At 40.2% G+C, this 20,911-nt stretch overlaps 1 protein-coding gene across 1 annotated transcript in view; it reads left to right on the top strand.

Annotated features, from left to right (window-relative positions):
- The first annotated feature begins 4,187 nt into the window (after nucleotides 1-4,187).
- The window catches only part of LOC100487011 (NXPE family member 4), a 34,779-nt gene continuing 18,055 nt past the window's right edge, over nucleotides 4,188-20,911 (top strand). Inside the window, exons 1-2 of the mRNA XM_002940452.5 lie at nucleotides 4,188-4,297; nucleotides 9,799-9,907. Coding sequence (XP_002940498.2) covers nucleotides 9,827-9,907 — 81 coding nt within the window. The 5' untranslated portion in view covers nucleotides 4,188-4,297; nucleotides 9,799-9,826. The remainder of the gene's footprint in view (nucleotides 4,298-9,798; nucleotides 9,908-20,911) is intronic.

The following is a 20,911-nucleotide window of genomic DNA, read 5'->3' as shown; positions in this document are numbered from 1 at the left end:
AATGGCCACCAGGTGAAAGCTGCTATCTATATATATGCAGTACAAATGATGCCATTTGGGTGAGGGAGACATACCCAACCCAATACAGTGTAGGCAAATGTAGGCTTTACATGTCCTTTAAGCTGTTTATTTGAACTACTCACTAAATAATTGCCACAAGTCAGTACGGTATATGCCAAAAAGATTTGTATAAGTGGGTTATGTTTCTTAATGTTACATATATATTTAATGAGCATACAGACCCAGTGCTGTAGGATTCAGAAGTCCTTATATCTAATGTAGGGTATGATCCAGCCTGTGCTGTTTCTGTTTAAAAAAAAAAAAAGCAAATATTGCCTACTGTTGCTATCATAATAACACACAGTCCAATTTGCTTAAGGCAGTGCAGTAATATAGATAGGAAAAGACCCTAGTAATTAGTTGGTACAGAAAATAAACAGGGTAAAAATGATAGATAGGTACAGCACAGACTGGACAATATCCATTAGATAATAGGGACCAAATGTGATACTTTACTGTTACTTTCACAAGCCTGTATAATGAAGCTGTGACATCATTAGCAACATTATGAAGCCATTTTGTGTTTGTACTGTGTGTATATAGGCACTAGGGATGCTGTGTTCTATTTGAAGTCTTGAGAAAAGGTCTCCAGACTGGGTCCAAAATTTTGTCTCCAGATATATTAATGATTTAAGGTAGCACCCATGTCACACACACACACACACTGTTCTGGATGGCCTAAATATTTTGGTGCAGTGTGAAATGTTTTTGGTGCGGCAGTGTTTTTGGTCATGGACACCATTAACTGCAGCAGTTTGTTCCATCTACTACTTTTGCAGTAAAGACACATCACTGCTTAGTAGAAGAAACATGCACACACCTAATTTCTTTAGAAGAGCCAAAAACAGTGTTCATGAAGCTCCTGTGTAGTGTTTAGCGAATCTGTCCCGTTTCGCTTTGCTGAAAAATTTGCGAATCTTTAAAAAAAAAAAATGCGAAATGGGGAAAATGCTGTGCATCAAAAAAATAAATTGTTGCATGCAACAATACTTTTGCCTCGCGACAATACATTGGATGTGCGACAATTCTTTTGATCAGAGACAATTCTTTTGATGAGAGACAATTTTTTTTGATGCAAGAGACAATACGTTTAACACGTGACAATTTTTTTTATGCAAGACAATTCTTTTTGACGCTAGAGACAATACGTTTGATGCGCAACAATTCTTTTTGATGTGAGACAATTCTTTTGATGAGAGATAATTCTTTTTAACGTGAGAGGCAATTCTTTTCATGAGAGAGACAATTCTTTTTGGTACAGGACAATTCTTTTTACAACTGTTTTGATGCTCACTACAATTTTTTTGACACGCAGCAAATTTTGCCATGGTGAATTGCGCCGGCCAGTTCACGAAATGCAAAAATTCACAGCGAATCCATGTCTGGTGGATTTTTTCGTCCATCACTACTCCTCTGCAGTCTTATGGACTTTAGGTCACAGGCCAGCATACTCCCAAACTGGAGCCCAAGCATAGTTCTCCTCAAGGTACTGTATATGATATAAAGTAGAAGATGAAGATTCTGTGTGGGGGGAAGTTAGAGGTCATAGAGTGCATGGCAGTATATGATACAGGTACAGGATCAGTTATCTGAAAACCTGTTATCCAGAAAACTCTGAGATATGGGAAGGCTCTATTTGAAGCAAATAATTCAGACTTTTAAATCATATTTTCTTTTACTTTATAATAATAAAACAATACCTTGTACTTGATCCCAACTAAGATATTATTAATCCTTAATAAAGGAAAAATTAGTGTCAAATTTCTGCATTTTGCCATCAGCAAATTTTGTTGCGAAACGTTGGCAAAAATTTGCAGAGAAGAAACGTCCATTGACTTTAATGTATTTGGAGTGAGAAAAAAATTCTTATGGTGAATTAGTCCAGAACTAAGCACTGGTAACATTCACTTGCATACAATAACAGAGCATTGTGTTACTTATTCACAATTAGGGTTACCACCCGGCTGCATTTGACTGGCCCAGCCAGTAAATCACCAATTAGGCTGGGGCTGGAATTACAGGTTCACTGGCAATGCAATTACTACAATACCCTACAAATCCTTCCTTTTCTGAAGTATAATTCCTATGAGTACAGACCCACCTATTTCCCACCCCACTCCACCCATTTCCCTGCCCAATGACATCATTAACCTGCCCCAAATTACGCCCCCACCTACTCCCCTGACACAAAGGCCAGAATTACAAGAAAAACAGGTGGCAACTCTAGTTGTGATTGGGTGGATGTAAAGCCCTTACCTCCCACAACGCCTTCTGGCTAGGCAGGCATTAGGACGTGCATATGCGCATCAATGTCTTGCACACGGCACATGCACAGTGACACCATTTTGGCTTGGAATTTAAAAATTTAAGGCGCTGTTTGCTTGTAAACATTGTATTCAGTTCCTTCCCAAGCCTTTGTTTTTGTTCAGATTTCTGGATTTGACCCTCTGCCTGATTTTTGACTAAGAAAGAACTCAGCCTGCCTTGACTCCTTAAATGACTAAGGTTACGTTTTTAGTTAACCCTTGCCTCCACAGCATTATTGATCATATTCAGCAGGGGTCTGACCAGCTGTTTGGGCAGTGATATAGAGACAGCCATGCACAGAAGTGCATAGTAAGTTAAACAATTTATGTAAATTTCCACTATCCAGCAGGCCCACCATCGGGTTAAATATTCATAAGGTGTGACAGTTCACCCTGTCACCTGCTGGCAGGGCCCTGGGCTGATGGGGCCCCTAAATTGTCTTCATTTTCTCACTGCAACACTACCACCTGAAGCCACAGCCAGACTTGTGGCACCCTGTTATTGGAAAGTTCTGGAATTGAGCAGAACTATGAGATTGTGAGTATTTGGGGGCCCTTGTGATCAAGTTTTCTGGTGGTAATTTTCTGTAGGAGAGGTAGTGCCCTTAACAATCAGATTATTTTCAAATCAGCTTTGAAAGCAAAATAGATTTAAAAAAAACAACACAATAAACCAGACCAGTAATCACTATCTACATTGTGCAAAAAAAAAAATTGCCAATTTAACTTTGTTAATGTAATGATATCTACTAAAATGTAAATTAAAGTGGTATTCTTTATATAAGTTGTAAATGTAAAACATTTAACATTTAACTGTGCATGCTAGTATCATCGTTATCAGAAGAGAATCTGATGCAGCCCAAGGTGGCACCCCCAGCCCTTCTGCACTACTCTGCTTTTCAGAACAAGGTAGAGCTATGTTTAGGGCGTTCCCAGTGGTATGGTTTGGGATGACTGTGAAGGGTGCCCAGGTATTCTTATTTATTGTCACGCAAAGTCACAATATGTAATGAAAGAAAACACAGGAAACCAGTTTCAATGTCACAATATATAAAGAACAGTTTTATTTTTCAGAATATTTCAATTAGAAAGTCATATTTTACTTCAGTTTGGTAAATTCTTAGCAACTTCTCAATTGGTCTTTTTATGGCAGATTAGTAATTTATTCAGATTCCCATAACATATTAGCTCTGAAGCCAGTGCAATTAACATTAGAAGTTGATAATCAGCCCTGTAACATCAGCTTATATGACAAGCAAACCTCATTTTCTGCTTGATCATTTGTGACAACCCCTAAGCTTAGCTTCTCAGAGCACACTGAGCAGTTGAGTGCCACTTTCCAAGATGGGGAGCTTCTGTGACAACAAGACCTAATGCCACTGAGATGCTGAAAATTTAGCATGTTGCAGTGAGTTCAATATGTAAAATATGGAATTATTAGCCATAATCATTTTTAGGGTTTAGTCCTTCTTTAAGTTAATCAACCTTCTTACCCTTTCCCAGTTCCTTCTACCTCTTTAGCCCAGTGTCCCTTTTTTCTCACCCTTTCCCATTTCCCACTTATGTACACACCCTTATTTTCCTTCTATAAGGTTATTCTTAAAAGATAACAGCAGTACAGGTATAGATAGCATATGATTAGTACTAATAGCCCTGTGCTGCTATTTCACGCTTACTAAGAAAACAAATATGTAAATTGAATATGTTCTCTCTGCTTACACCAGCCCACTGTTAAAAAGAAACCTGTTTGTGCAGCTAATTATAGAAGACATTGAGACAGAAAAGAAGCTCATTAGTATATAACTGCAGTGTAAATCAAGACATGCAAGGAGGAATGAACATCTGAGTGAACACTGAAAGACAAAATTGTGGGACGAACAATATTACATTGACTAAAGAAGCAGAAACTTGACTTCTCTTTTTGAAGCCCAGTAAGTATAATGTGCTTTAGTTACACTTCTCTAGATAGTGGACTAATATTTTGTATATGATTTTTTATATTTGAAATGTGTATAGTTTATTACTGTGGCATTAGCACTGTCCTTTTTCTGTTTAGAGTTATTAACAGTTTAGTTAATATGGTGTCATATTGATTTGTTTATGTACTGTATGTCTAACTATCATTATGTAGATAACTACATAATGATAGACATACAGTACATAAACAAATCAATATGTATGTATGTATGTATGTACTGTATGTATGTACTTAGTATCTTCAGTAATTTATTGGTAAGAAGATAGGGAAAGGAGTGCTTCTGTGTGCTATAGGGACAGTGTAAAGCAGAGGAGCTAAGAACGAAAGTATTAAGCTATAAAGAATAAAATAAAATTGATCTTAAAGGCACAACAGTGTGGATTTATCAGTATAAGTAGATCATTTGTAGGTGAACCGCAATAATTCATTCCAGTGGGTGCTTTCCCCTGATTTTACATAATCTTTTTCCAGATTTTACATTAACATTTTGTCCAAACATTCCCAAAAATACCTTTTTGACCTCTGTGAATGTTATTAGAATGTGAATAGATTAGTTTAAAATACTAACCAGATCCATGCTTTGTCATGGGTATGTCTTTAAATAGTTAGTTCCAATTAGTTTGCTCCTCATACAGTCATATACAAATCTTTTTGCTTTAGGTTTCGCATCTGATTGTCAGAGAGGTCTTACACATACAGTCCTATAGTGTAACATTAATGCTGCACTGTGTAACCCTGGTTGTTAGCACAGTAAATAATGTATGTCAAAGTAAAAATGACTTGTGCGCTAATATCCTCTGAGTACTTGAGGATTAAGTTGTTTTAACACATTTCCCTGATTTTAGATTTTCCCAGATTTAACATGGTTTTCCTGGTCCCTTGAAAAATGTAAAATGGGGGTTTAACTGTAAAACTTAAGGCTGTACCATCTGTTGCATTCAGCCTTTTAAGTTGCTGTTTATTTTGCACTTTATTAAATGTTAAAGGGCAGCTCATTTATAACACTGGGCAAATTTGCACATGAGCAGTAACCCCTGGCAACAAGTCAAATATGTGATTTCATAGTTCAACCAGCACCTGGCTGTTATGAGCAGTATCCCATAACAAGCAATTAGCATTTACTGGTCACCTTTTTTTAAAAAAGAAAAGTCTTATTGATTGCAATGGGCTACTTCTCATAGGCAAACGTAGTGCCTTTTATTAAATATGGGGTATGTATCCTTTTGTTTTAGGGGCCTTCCTATGTAGAATATAAAATTCCACCATAAAATTCATATGACTCTGAATACTGACATTTATTAATAATAAAAAAATAAACTCATTCCTCAGCTCCGTCCTTTACCTAGAGGTGGTGTAAAACCTGGTTATACGCTATTGCCCCCAGAAGAGCTGTAGATGGTAGAATCTACAAGCAGTAATCCTTTGGACCTTTTTGTCACAGATCTCTGTGGCACTAAAAGGGTTAAAATCATCAATCCCTCAGCAACAATGTACAGTGTACAACAATGCAATGTATATGCAATGTAAAAAAATGTGTCTGCAAAAATAAGATCGAAAATGGCATCTAGAGAATTGTCTCTTTATTTGTCAAGCAAACAGTCAAACAGGCTTTTTAGAATGTATAAAATGCTAAATCTTGCATTTACCTCTGCCTTGATGATGGATTTATCTAGAGCCTTGGAAGAGGTAGCATCTATGACTTAGCGAGTACTGCCTTGATTGATGATAAGTGGGTGCTGCCTGTGACGATAAGCCTGTGCATGCAGGGCATGTGCTAATGCGAGTTGGTTGGTTACTGAATCACTTTAAAGGTACATGTAAGGTCTACACTTTTCTACCATGTATATAAGGTAGGCCAAATGGCATAATTTGTGTTGCATATATCCCCTCTGTTTGCCGGCACCATCACATTTTCCTAAAACAAACAGCAGCTTTCATCCAGTGGCCATTTTCCCTCTAATATCAATGACGCAGAAGGAAACAGCTGCTCTTTTCTGCCTTGTTTCTTCTTGGGTTTATTGTTTGGTCGCTTGGCCCTGAAAAGGGCATAGCATGCTGAAGTGCTTTGGTTTTTTAGCAGAGCTGGGAGAGTTGGTCTGTGATCTGTGATCTGGGCTAGCACTGTGTTTATTTATCCAGTATCCTCTAGATTTGGTAATGTTAGAAGAGCTATAGCCCCTTTTAGTGTCCTTTGGACGGGTTAAAGGTTGTATTAGACTGGACTTTGCGGGTCTTAGAATATGATTTTCTCCTCTCACGACAGGTCAGAGGTTGTATTAGACTGCACTTTGGGGGTCTTAGAATGTGATTTTCTGCTCTCTTATTCTCGCCCTGCTCTAAATGGGACCTTCCTCCTGCATCTTGTGTGTCATCTTGCTGCTGGGCCCCAACAGTGTTTCTCTGTAAACATCACAGTGACCCCCCCTGGATTGTTGTTATTAGACTGACATTGGCACCTCTTTCCTGAAGGGACATACCTTTTCCAGACACTACCATTCACTCTGCCTCTGCTGTGCTCCCTATTATATCTACGATTCTCTCCTGCTCGTTCACGGCGATCAGCGCATCCCAGATCCCTCTGCACAATACTACTTTCCCCAGAACAGATTCTTCTGCAGCAGCACTACATACCAGGGAAACTAGGAAAACGTGCCCTCTCACCGGACTTCTTTGATAAGGTGGTACGAGTAGCATATAGACCTTAAAGACACTTGGCATAAAGAAAACACATTGGATTCTGCCTTCTTGTTTGTGAGTAAAAGTTAACGGAAAGCCCTATTTACAGAGAGGCCTTCCCTGCTTTTGGGACCAGACATGAACAATAGTGACTTCCTCCTTCAGGGGTTAAAGGGGACGCGCATGTGCAATACATTGCATAGTTTGGAGTTTCAGACTAGACTCCTGCTGCTTGATTCTTCAGTTGGCTCTACGGTAAAGATTTCGGCTTTTCTTCTTTGGCTTTCGGTTCCCCCCTCAGGTACTTCACTTGTGGGTACTGATTCCTGGTTTGACTTGGCACGTTCCCTCTTTCTTCATCCCTGCTGGCATACTAGCTCTCCTATATATATATATATATATATATATATATATATATATATATATATATATATATATATATATATATATATATATATATATGCATACCATTCATGCACAACCATAATTATACTTACCTTCCGAGTTCCTGCTGCACAGGTACCTGAAAGAACAAGTTGACCTTTAATATTTCACTATTCCTAAGAACAATTTTTCCTCAAACAGTTAAACTTCCCTGCAAGTACCAGTTGTTAGAATTCTTCCATGATATGGAATATCATGTCAGAAGTTTTTATATTCCATATAGCTGAAGTTGAAAGACCCTACACTCGCAGGGGAGTGCTCTCAGCTGTTAACAGCATACTTGATCCACTGGGGCTCCTGGTTATTCTCTAAATAAGTGTTTATCACTGTTAAACTGTGTGCGTTTATTTTCATACTCAGTGGTACGCTGTTGCTGACTCTGTACAGGCAGTAACTGAGTCACAAGTCTCATCTCTGCCACCTCTAGGTTTGAGGCTGCCACTTCCATTTCAGCTACTTCAACCACAGCAGCCTCTACTTCTCTCTCTTTATCTTGCGTGGCTTCTTTACAAACCTTTTCTATTCTTATTTCTATCTCTCTCTGAATATGCAGCTCTAGCTTGGGCAGCTTCAGCCGTAGTGCATGCTCTAGCTGCTGCCACACTGATGCTTGAAACAGCTGAAGACCTGGACAAACAGACCTCACATCCAGCTCTTGAACATCCATGTTTACTCTGCTGTCCTGATTCTGTAGCCCCTAATGTGTCTCTATACTAGCACAGACTACTGGAAGAATCTTGCTTGATGGTATCCAAATACCAGCAGTATTATGAAAGTGGCCATCTACTATAAGAAACATCTAACAAGCTTCGAAATCAGAAATTGCATTTTCCTTGCCTAGTCAAGTTTTTAAAGACATATAACTACAAGACAGAATAACCTACAGGTAATTATTTCAGTGGGGTAATGTAGAAAAACTCAAGACTGTAAAGGTCTGCTAAGCCTTTAACTGAACTAGTAATAACATGTTGAGAACAAAGGCATTACCAAACTGGTAATATATAAGTGGCAGGCCAGAACACAGACAGCTAGAGCAGAGTTTCTATAGGAACAAGCAATGCCAACTCTTCATTGGCTTCTAGACTGGGGAGATGTGTTTTGTAATCTGAGCTGAGAAGAACTGAGCATGCTCAGTAGCCAATGCAAGTTCCTAAAGGAAGGGCAAGTAAGTTAGAGGAGAAGGAATCCCAAGTTATTAAGGAGACACTGCACCCTTATTAATAACATCTGAACAACAAATGGCAGGTATTTAAATATTTAAAAAAGGCAGATCCCTGATTACATTTTTATGTGGGGGGTAACATGTCCTTTCATATATAAAAACATTTTATTATGGCACTCTGAGCTGATTTCTAATAGCCTTTAAAATGTAATAGGGTATATATTATCTTTTTTAATCTATGGGAGTAATGTAATGAAGGGTCTTCAGTTTGATACTTGTGTAGCAACCCGTTGCAACCAATCGGTAGGTAGTATTTATTGGTAACTTATTTGAAAGAAAGTCTGTCTAGTTGCAGATTTTTAGATGTGGGCAAACTTAACATTTTTATTACGTTACTTTATATGATTGTGAAAAGAGAATGTCATACGTTTTAAAAGTCCATGCCCATTCTTCAATACTCTGGCACCAGATCAACTCTAAACTCTAATCCTTCTGAGGTTTCATTAACAACTAGTCAATCAACAATTAGTCAACTCCCAAACTTTTCACTTTTATGAAAAACTGCCAGCACACCCATCTTCTGCTTCCCCACAAGTTTCATCTTCCAATTACCGTACTCTGCCAGCTCCATCATCATCCCATTAACTTTCATGCACTGTTCCGAGTGCCCACACTCTAGAGCATAACCCCACAGGTGTGTCCTGCCCTCTGGATGTGCAAACAACCCCCTGCAACAGTTATTTTACATGTGTCACCTTCACTCTACTGCATAACCTCCAGTACCCTTAGTGCTCAAACTAGGAGTCTTCCCCTGCTGATTGCAGCCTTTTTTGCACTTTACATACTGCATGGGGCATTGTGAATAACTGTTATATCTTTAAGTTGCTTCATTGTTGGGCCTGCCTAACTACAATCTACTTGTTCATGTTGATATTATCATAATATTGGCATTCAATGGTAGAATAACACAGTTTGTATACACAGGCACTACACTACAAATATGTGTAGCCAGCTAAAGAGTGAATCTTATAGTTTATAGCAAGCTTTATATTTTGTGCATCCAAATGTTTAAGAATTTTTAATAATCATGCTAGTTACGACTTAAAAATTATAAAATGAGCACATATTTACAATAGAATCATAAAATAAATGTTTTTTTTTTTATTTTATAGGCTTGATTGGTCTATTCAACAGCCTGCAATGAAGCAACGCCATCTTCTTGTTTTTAGTTTTCTTTTAGTAGCAATGACTATATTTTGGGTGCATCACAGGTTTGTCAAGGTAAGAGAACTTTTTACATTATCTTCGTTTACCTTGATTTAGTAAAGGCAAGTCCAGATTTACCATATGATATAATAATGTGTAACCCTTTTTGGCTGAAAACAGACAAAGACCAGTTAGATAGGCTATAAATCATGGGGTACACTGGACTCTAAGGGCTCTGGCACATGGGGAGATTAGTCGCCCGCGACAAAACTCCCTGTTCACGGGCGACTAATCTCCCCGAGTTGCCATCACCTGCCATCCCACTGGTGAAAATGTAAGTCGCCGGTGGGATGGCACACGCGGCGGCGCGATTTCGGCAAATCGCTGAAAAAGCCTCACAAGACCGAAATCGACTTACATTTTCGCCGGTGGGATGGCAGGTGATGGCAACTCGGGGAGATTAGTCGCCCGCGAACAGGGAGTTTTGTCGCATGCGACTAATCTCCCCCATGTACCAGAGCCCTAACACACACTACATAGAAAGATCAAGGGGGAGGTAGGGCTGTGTAAAAGTAAATAAATAAAAGGATACCAGAAGGTTCTTGCAGCAAACTCAAACAAACTGGTTTTATTGTATAACACAATTGATTCACAGGGTTATGCAGAAATACTCACAATGCAGATCTAGAACAATGGATTGGCAGGTTCAATTTAGATCAAGCAATGTGCAGAGGCACCACTCTGGTAGTCTTGGAAGTAACAAAATCTTTAGGGTTTCTACCTATAGTGTTCCGGATCTCTTACAGCAGACGTGATTCAGGGAGAAGACTATGCCTGATACTCTTGTCACTACTGCGATCCCTTAACTAAGGTAGCTGAGCCTGTAAGGGCAGTGGCAGATGGGGAGGTTAGTCGCCCTGTTACAAATCTTTGTTGCCGCGGGCAACTAATCTACCCACAATGCCATTCCACCGGCAAGGATGTAAATCGTCGGTGGCATGGCATACGATTTGTCGAAGCCGCCCTAAAAGAGAATACTCCCACTTAAACTCTCCTGTTTGGAGCCAGAAAGCTGCTCTTTCTTAATAAAGCTGACTATCTCACTTTCCTATAAAGTACTATTACATATATATATCCTGCACTAGCTAATCCTCCTTCACGCGGTACCTGCTCCCTGACTTCTCCAAAGGTAATAGTCCCTCTGGAGTAAAAGGACTTTACTGCGGCCTTGTTGATCCAAGGCTCAGTGGATTATACATCTGGTTCAGATACAGGCCAAAGAGGAAGATCCACCCCTTTGAATACACTATGTTAGAGTGTGAAAGGGAGTGGTCTACCTATGGGCCAATAATGCACAACATGTAAATAGGAAAATCGGTTACAAGCTGTTTAAAGCTATAGGAATTGTTAACCCTATAGGTCCCGACATAAGAATCCCTTGAGCAGGGGATAATTAAAATAATAGATAAATAAATACAATGTAAGATAATAAATACAAATATATATATATAAACTACAGTTGTATTAAGAATTTCCCAGAGGTAAATGTCAGACATGGTCCTTCCTCCAAAGAGCTTACAATCTAAATGAGAGGGTAACTTACAATAGGAGGCCATTTTTCTAAATTTAAATGTTAAAGCAATCTTAAGTGTGAAAATAGCTCTTTTAGAAGGCCAGGGTTCATATCTAATTAAATTAATTGTAACTATTGATTCTCATTAATTTTTTAAATGTATCTAAGGTGCAGGTCTGGATTTGGGTTCAAAATAGGCCCTGACATTCCAAATACACAGAAGCCCAAACAGCCACCACAGGCCCTATAAATAGTGACTGTCTATGGCATCTTACAGCAGCCCCTCTGGCATTTGCCAGAATCCACAGATTGCCAGTCCAGGCCTGGTAAGGTGGTAAATGTTTACAAACGTTAAAACCTTCCAGCGTTGATCCTCATTTCTTTGTAAACTGGCAGACTATCTCTCTGACTGCTCAGCCTCTCTAGGACACAAGGATCCCCAGATATTAAAATATCCATATAACAAGAAAAAAAAAATAAGCCAGTATTTACAGTAAGTGCCAATAGGGCAGAATGCACATATATGCACCCAAATAGTTGTTAATTGCTGTACTGTTCTGTATTAGAGCTTTTTTTTTTATCTCTGCTCCTCTAGCATATTTTTTTTGCCATTTCATGCACCACCACATATTTGTGGTAATCCTTTAGCATCCACTGTGATTTACTGGGAAGTGTCTAAAGAGGCTGGTGGGGGAAGAGATAGCTGTTTCCAGACTCTACCCTCAGATAACTCTGACTGGCAGCTGCCTATGTATTTCTGGTCATGTGACCCGTCATCAAGGCACTCCTCCTTCTTTCTTGCTATATAAAGGGTATGCATATTTTAAAGATCAACTTCCATATTAAAGCAACATTAATTCAAAAAGGACATTAATTGAAAACCTTATATTTACACACCAAAACATTACCTTAATGGATTAACCACACATAAACTCTAGAAAAGCACAAAATTCATAATATATATATATAAGAACAGTGCTGTCCAACTGGCGGCCCGCAACCCCCCTCTGTGTGGCCCCCCCCACCTGTCTGGCTGCTTTGATGGCTTACTTTTGTGTAAGCTTTAAATGGTATCAGTACTGAGCTTAACTGGCTCCCTGCATTGTTCACACCTCAGGCTCAGGCTGTAATCACCCACATTGTTCTCCTGTTCATACCTCAGACATTGTATGTACTGCCTGGACCATGCTGCCTGTGTGTAGGCAGCATAGGGTAGGCAGAGTATGGCAGGGAGGGTATGGCACACACAGACAGGGTAGACAGACAGGGTAGGGCAGGCAGAGTATGGTACACACAGGCAGTATAGGACAAACAGGGTATGGCACACACAGGCAGGGAAGGGCAGAGTATGGCACACACAGGCAGCATAGGGCAGGCAGAGTATGGCACACACAGGCAGCATAGGACAGGCAGAGTATGGCACACACAGGCAGGGTAGGGCAGAGTATGGCACACACAGGCAGCATAGGGCAGGCAGAGTGCTGCCTGTGTGCCATACTCTGCCTACCCTATGCTGCCTGTGGGAGGTAAACCTGGCAGGGGTTTGTTCTGGGAGTTTGTTAGCAGTTGGAAATGGTCTCTAAGGTGTGTAATTATATGATGGGGGTTGCTGTGCTATCAAATTTAGAATAATGGAGGGCACTCCAGGCTAAGATATTCTTGCCCTTTACAAACAATCGGAAAACAATCCCCAGATAAACCCTGCACACTGAAAAGAACTTTTATTTTTTTTATAGTTAAAAAACATTTTTATTTAACAAATCATTATGCAGCCAAAATATTGCATCTTAAATAGTACAATATCCATTAATATACAATACATACCACCCAGTGAAAAAACTGAACAAAAGGATATGAAGGCAGATACTCTGGATGAGAGAATACCTTGATATTATAACTGGTTGCTGTGCTATCCACAGGGTAGGAGGAGGCATATGAATTTATGGGTGTGTTTTAATATAACATAATATAATTCTTTCACATATGAATGATGGTTGATATCCCTGCAGGGAGGACCAGGCATTTGGTTTTTTGCTGCACTACCACCATTGTGATAAAATGGGTGTGGTTTAAAGTGGGTGTGGTTTTAAAAAAGGGGGGGTGGTCAAAATGGTTTCCATTAGTGGCCCTCCACCATGTATGCTAGAGAAATTCCAGCCCTCGGCACCGCAGAAGTTGGACAGCACTGTATAAGAATATAGGCAACTATCATTAATAAATATAAACTATTTTATTATACTCAGATTACAGGAGAAGCCTTTAGTTAATAACCTTCTCTTTTTCTTTAACACATATGGATTTCTATTTTTTTGTTTAATCTCTAGGGTTAAGGTATTGTGAGAAAATCCAAAAATTATCTTTTTGACATCTCAGGGCTCCTTTTCCCAGAATATGTGAGCACATATTACTTAAAAGGGAGAACTCATATCATGATATATCATATCATATTTAATATAGCAGCCATAGGTGTGCACAAGCATAACATTCAAAGCAAAGCAAAATACAGGTAAGGAATATGTCAGTATTCAAATTCTTGGGACCTGGGGTTTTCTGAATAAGGGATCTTTCCAGAATTTGTATTTGAATACCTTATATCTGGGAAAAGTCATTTAAACATTAAACAAATTGTACTGTTTTATTATTACAAAGATAAATCATTATTTTTAACAATTTGATTTTATTGCTTAAAATGTACTACCTGTTGCATTACGTTTTTTTGTCACAGGCAGTTGAGGAACCAATCAGAAATCAAGCTTTACTGCATCTCATAATTCAGAGAACCCCAGGGTAATAGTAGACATTAGGGTTGATTCATTAAAGGTCGATAAGCGTTATCACATGCTTTTTTGCGTTAAAATTGATGAGAAAAAAATGCGCAATTCGCTAAAGTATTATCGCATGCGTTAAGTCGCATGCTGCGTGTGTTAAATAGCGCGCAACCAAATGCGTTAATTTTACCGCATTGCGTTAATTCTTATGCAGAAATAATACTAACGCATGATTCACAAACACTTAGACGCACTAAATATCGCATTAGTCTATGCGAAAATTAACACCTACTTGGGGCAGGCGGTAATTATAGAAAAGTACAGTTCATGAGCTTTTGGCAACACAATATGGACTTTGCAGTGTGATTTATCCCAGTATGTGTTGGCCCTAGAGTAATGTAGCCTCCAGTTTGCAGGGAAATGGTCATTTTCAGAACAGTAGTTTTGGCGTGTATGGCTTATATGGCGTGCGTTTTTTCGTACACTGTGACAATTTGTGCACGCTGCGTTAATTAGCTTGCGTTGTGTCAAATACCGCACGAAAATAGTCTTTGCGATTAAATAACTCAAACAGCATCACGTAAATTAACGCAAGTTAATAAAAGCAGAAATAGTTGTCATTTCAAATGATATTAAATCAGTACTGTTCTTAATTTTTTCCCTAATGAAAACATTTAAGAGCATTAAGAACCATCCTTACTCAGAAGTAAGGAAATTAAAACAAATGAATCATTTAAAACTAAAAGTCAGAGAGGACAGATGCTGCTTTTAACAATACAAACACTATAACAAGAGATAGCAAAGATAGAAAATGAAGAACTGACTGCCACACAAAGTAAGACTAACCCCAAAACTTTTTTAAAGTACAAGTATGGGATCCCTTATCCGGAAACCCATTATCCAGAAAGTTCCGAATTACGGAAAGGCCATCTACCATAGACTCCATTATAAGCAAATAATTAGATTTTTTAAAAATGATTTCCTTTTTCTCTGTAATAATGAAACAGTACCTTGTACTTGATCCCAACTAAGATATAATTAATCCTTATCGGAGGCAAAACAGTTAAGTTAAGGAGATCCAATACCTGTATATTAATAGTAAAAAAAAAAATGCAGGTTGCATATGTCGCTTCATTAAATAATGGAATAATTTGATTAGAAAGTATACAGATAAAGCAAATGTACTCAATCAGCTCTTCTTCAGTGTATACAATAAAGAAGTCAGAGTATCAATACACACTCAATAGGGGCACAGATGGCTCAGTTCAGTCTGACCAGTGGTTGATACAGGCTATGGTACATAAATGTCTATTACAAATTTATGTGAACTAGTCACCAGGGCCTGATGGAATACACCCGTAGGTACTTAGAGAACTTAATACTTTTTTTGATTTTCTGAGATTCCCTCTCATGTGGTACCTCTGGATTGGAGGAAAACTAACGTAATTCCAATTTTTTCGAAGGGATTACAATCTCAACCTGGCAGTTATAGGCCTGTAAATTTGACACCTATGGTGGGCAAGTTATTTAAAGGTTTGTTAAGATCTCACATTCAAGATTATGTTCTGGAGAAGGGCATTATGAGTAGTAACCACCATAGTATTATGCAGGCTAGGTCATGGCAAACATATCTGATTGCATAAAGTTAGTAGGAAATAGCCCTTAAAACAAAGTAGCAATGGATCTTGGAGTCAGAAAATAAATTTTCCCTCTATGAGGCAAATTGGAGATACTTTACATGGGTTTTTTTTGTCATCCTCTAGATCAGTTAGCCATTAAGCAGGTTTCAGTTAGACGGGAAAAGTTAAGCTCAATGGTTATGTGTCGTTTTTCAACAATTTACTATTACTTAGTGGTCCATGGCAAATGGCCGTTGTTTAGGTTTTGAAAAAAACTTGACATTAACTTGCTGGATAAAAAACTAAAAGAGGCTTGATGGGTTCAGAATAGTTAGAAATCTGTTGTTTGCAGTACTAGCCAAGGGATGTTCTGAGTATTAGCAGGCTTTTGAGAAATGGTGGTACATCTATCAAGGGATAAATGCCTAAACCATTGTTAGCAGATTTTCTAAAAAAGGAACACCTTATGCAAACACAAATGGCAGCTCAATCTCAATTTTCAGTTGGTAGAAAGAAAGGAAAAAACCACCTCAGCCAAATAATGTTCTGGTCCTCAGTTTTTCTCAATAGCTTATCACCCAATGTGATAGGTGCCCCATGCCAGTAACGGGGACTGACTGTTTATGTATATAGTTTTACTTTGGTTGCAGTCATTACAAGGTATTTATAAATAGACCCGGCATTCTGTCATGATGCCTATCCTCACAGTGAAGGGGTCTGTGAATTCCAACAGCCAATGGAGCTCAACTGTATTCACTGGCCAGTCTGAGGAGCTCAAGAGAAGAAGCTGGTGACTGGGGACTTGCCATTTGAAGCTTTCAGTTAGGAGTCTTTCTATATGAAATAAAGAAGTTATTTCTCTTGCAATCATGGTTGCTGGTGAGCAGTCATGAATTAGATCACAGTACATCCCGTGACAGAAAGTGGTGGCAGCAGTGGGATTATTTTTAAGCAGAGACTGTGCCCAGAACCACATACCATGGAGCATGAATTGGCTGAACTTCGTGTCCCCATTCTCAAAGGTTTGTGTAAGAATAGGGGAATCAAAACTACTGTTCTAACTAAAGCACAGATGGCAGCTCTTATTGCCCAACACACAAAGGCTACTCAGCCAGGGCTGACAGATATGGCAAGTTTATTAGTGAAACAGGAAGAGGAGCAGGCAGGTCCGTCCTCAACCCAGATGATGCATGCAAGTCAATGGCTGCTGAAACTGAACTGCCACTACACAGAGTAGCAGTGTGTCAGGGGGATGATGACCCCACTATGGTGAAGTATCAGTCAAGGCTTACGGCTCTGGGATTGGACCTCACTGGTTCAAAACGTCTTAAACTGCTGGAATTAACCATTCAGGAGGAGCAGATGGAACAGAACTGCAGCCCCCCAATACTGAGCATTTCAAACCTGTTGTCAAGCTCGCCCATGCAGCCTTTCCCTCTTTTGATAACTACCGGGAAGGAATTGACACGTACCTGCACATCTTTGAGATTATGTGTGTGGATTACGCTGTCCTTAAGGCAGAATGGACCAAGATACTTGCTGGTAAACTGGGGGGGAAAGCGAGTGACATCTGTAGAGAGATCCCATATCCCCAGCATGCTGATTATGAGGAAGTAAAGCGCGTATTGCTGAATCATTATGCTATCTCTCCAGAAACATATCGGCAGTCATTCCACACTCTAAATAAACTCGACTCTGATACATACTGGGATTTTGGAAATCGATTGCGGAGAGCCTTTGACCAATGGGTTAACACAAGTCAAGTTCAGACAATACAGGATAAAAAATGTTCACCAGAAATCAGGTGGTGGATATGGGATCATTTCCCGAAAACTTTAGAGGAAGCAGTTCGGCTGGCTGACAAGTGCTTAGAAGGACAGGCTCAAACTCGCCGTGGCAGAGGTAATATGCCTTCCACAGTTCTGTCATCTGTTGGGGCCTGTCCTGGAACAAAACCACAGGCAGGTTCTTCATCTCTATTGCTTATCTGGCCAACACCACAACAACCTTCTGCACATCTTATAGCACACTGTCCAAAACCACCCAGAACCTCTATTAACCCAGTAGTATGCCCAGTTACTGCTCTCAGATGGGAGTTAACTGCTGCTCAATGAAAGGCCATTCAAGCAGTACAACAACACACCCATGGGGTATCTCTACCCAAGCAAAAGGAGTATGTCCTTCTGGGAGTTCATTGGAATGTGGCAGGACCAGGCTCAGCAGCGATGATGATCGAGCAACTGTGTGTTGCCCAGAGAGGGTTTATATAGGCTGGTGAATATTAAAGCAGCCACACATGTGATGAACAATATAGGTTGCGACTGAAGGGAAACTGGTAGAAATGCAGAAGGGCAACAGATCCCATGTAGCTCAAAGAGCCTCCTGTGGCTTAGCAAGCAAGTGCACCTGCAGCTCGGCACAAAGTCCAGGGTTCAATTCCCCACAGTTCCTGACACATTTCATCTCAGTGATGTTCAATTGCCCTAGTGGAACCTCACGTGGAAGCTCTGCCTCGGATGTCCTCCCAGGACAGTCTGCTCATATTCTTCTACCTGGAGGAACCAAGAAGGAGATTCCAGTGGCTCAAGTCAGTTTGGATGTGGGTAATGGACCTATACAACATACAGTTGGGGTCCTTGATCATCTTTCCGCTCCAGTATAGGTGGGCAATGATATTGGCAACATTCACTGCAGTCTCACAGGAAGAGATATGTCATGCGTATCCTCAACAACTTCAGAACTGACAGCTAGCAACACATCAGAACTGGTTACCAGAGACACTAACCTAACAGACCTTTGTAAACCTTTAAATGACAAACAACTGCCTGCTTTTAGGGAAGCCCAAGAAACTGACCCAAGCCTGCTGGCAATCAGAAAAAGGGTTCGGAAACTAGATGATCACAGGGGTGACAGGAGTGTGTTTGAGCAAGACAGTTATTATAGGGTCACCAAGGCACCTCCGGGGCAACCATGGACTGGCACTCGACAATTAGTAATTTCCCAGCCATATTGCCTGCAGTTATTGCATTTAGCTCATGAAATTCCCCTACCTGGACACCAAGGAATGAAACGAACCCGACACAGGTTAACAAAAAACTTCTATTGGCCAGGCATTTCTCAGGATGTAGAACACGCTTGCCGTTCCTGTGATAGTTGCCAAAGAATTGGGAGAGCTGGAGAAATGCAGTGTCAACCCTTGCAGCCCCTCCCTATCATAGAGGAGCCATTTCGGAGGGTGGCTGTAGATTTGGTTGGACCATTAGCAAAGCCCAGCTGAACAGGGAAACAGTACATATTAACTGTAGTGGACTATGCCACCCGTTACCCAGAGGCCATTGCTCTCAAGCAAACTGATACTGTGTCAGTGGCTGATGCCCTCATTCAGATTTTTTCTAGAGTTGGATTCCCAAGAAAGATATTATCTGACCAAGGCCCTCAGTTAATATCCCAGATTCTGCAGTCATCATCCTTATCATACCCAAACCAACGGACTGTGTGAAAGGTTCACCCTTTGAACTGCTGTATGGGCAACGAGTCCGTGGTCCTCTAGACCTGCTAAAAGAGTACTGGGAAGGGGAAAACCAAGCAAATGGGGAACCAGTTATAACATGTACTTAAATTCCGAGAAAAGCTAGACCAGATGACCCGTCGGGCCCATCAAAATCTCTCCACAGCTCAGCAACTGCAGAAGGCTTGGTATGACCGTAATGCCCGTGAAGATATTTCTAGATCAAGTTCTCCTTCTACTGCCATTCCGTAAGGACAAACTGCAAGCTGCCTGGGATGGTCCTTATGAACTGTACATTTCAACATGATGAAACCCTATTATGATAGAGGTGGAATGGTTTAAGCCATATGCAGCCCTCCCAAAAGGAGCAACTGCAAGAACTCTTGCAAAGATACAAATACCTATTCTCGTCTATCCCAGGTTACACTAAGCTAACAAAACACAAAGTTCTTACTGGGGATCACCCTCCAATTCGCTGACAGGCCTATCACCTGAATCAGTACGGGTCACCATACGCAAAGAGCTAGATACAATACTGGAAATGGTGTTATTGTACCCTCACATAGCCCATGGGCTGCCCCTGTAGTGTTGGTGCCTAAAAAAGATGGGAGTATTCGATTCAAAACTTTGCCCAGGCTTACCTGGATGACATTGCTGTCTACAGTAACACTTGGGAGGAACATCTTCACCACTTACAGCAAGTTTTAGAGAGGATCCAGAAGGCTGTCCTTACACTACGCCCAGACAAGTGCCAGTTTGCCATGGCGGAGATGCCTTATCTACGACATTATGTGGGGGGAGGGCGACTACGTCCAGATCCTGCTAACTCCCCGTACACAGAAACAGGTGCAGGCATTCTAAGGGACTGCAAATTACTATAGGAAATTCATACCCAACTATAGCTCTATTGTTAAACCCCTTACAGATCTAATCAGTCGGAGGAGAGGGACGACTGTACAGTGGACTCCCCAATGTGAGGAAGCAATAAGCGGGGACTGACTGTTTATTTATATAGTTTTACTTTGGTTACAGTCAGTACAAGGTAGATAGATACGGCATTTTGTCACGGTGCCTATCCTCACAGTGAAGGGGGTCTGTGAATTCCAACAGCCAATGGAGCTCAACTGTATTCACTGGCCAATCTGAGGAGCTCAAGAGAAGAAGCTGGTGACTGGGGACTTGCCAGTTGAAGCTTTCAGTTAGGAGTTTCTCTATGAAATAAAGAAGTTATTTCTCTTGCAATCGTGGTTGCTGGTGAGCAGTCATTGATTAGATCACGGTACCTCCCGTGACACCCCCAACCAACATCAGTGAATTCTCTGACAGAACTAACATTTTTGCCTGGTGTATGTTCTTCCCCTTAGTACTTTCTTTGCTAGCAGTGGAGGAAGTGTAAGCAAGTGTAAGCAATTGTCATACTCAACATTGGCCTCACTGTCCTTTATTTATTTTTCTTTTGAGACTTTGGAGAGAGGATCCTTGGCCTTGCCTTGGAATACAGACCTCTTCTGCAGGGAGCTCTTTATCACTCAGAGCCATCAGCTTTAGCATTGTTTAGCAGAAGATAGAATGTGTAGGACTATCAGAAGTAGTTATTGAGACCATCAAACG

Source organism: Xenopus tropicalis, chromosome 7 (assembly GCF_000004195.4).
Source record: "Xenopus tropicalis strain Nigerian chromosome 7, UCB_Xtro_10.0, whole genome shotgun sequence".
In the NCBI taxonomy this organism is placed as follows: domain Eukaryota; kingdom Metazoa; phylum Chordata; class Amphibia; order Anura; family Pipidae; genus Xenopus; species Xenopus tropicalis.
The sequence above is the reverse complement of the archived record's forward strand: the minus strand, read 5'-3'. Positions and strand labels throughout refer to the sequence as shown.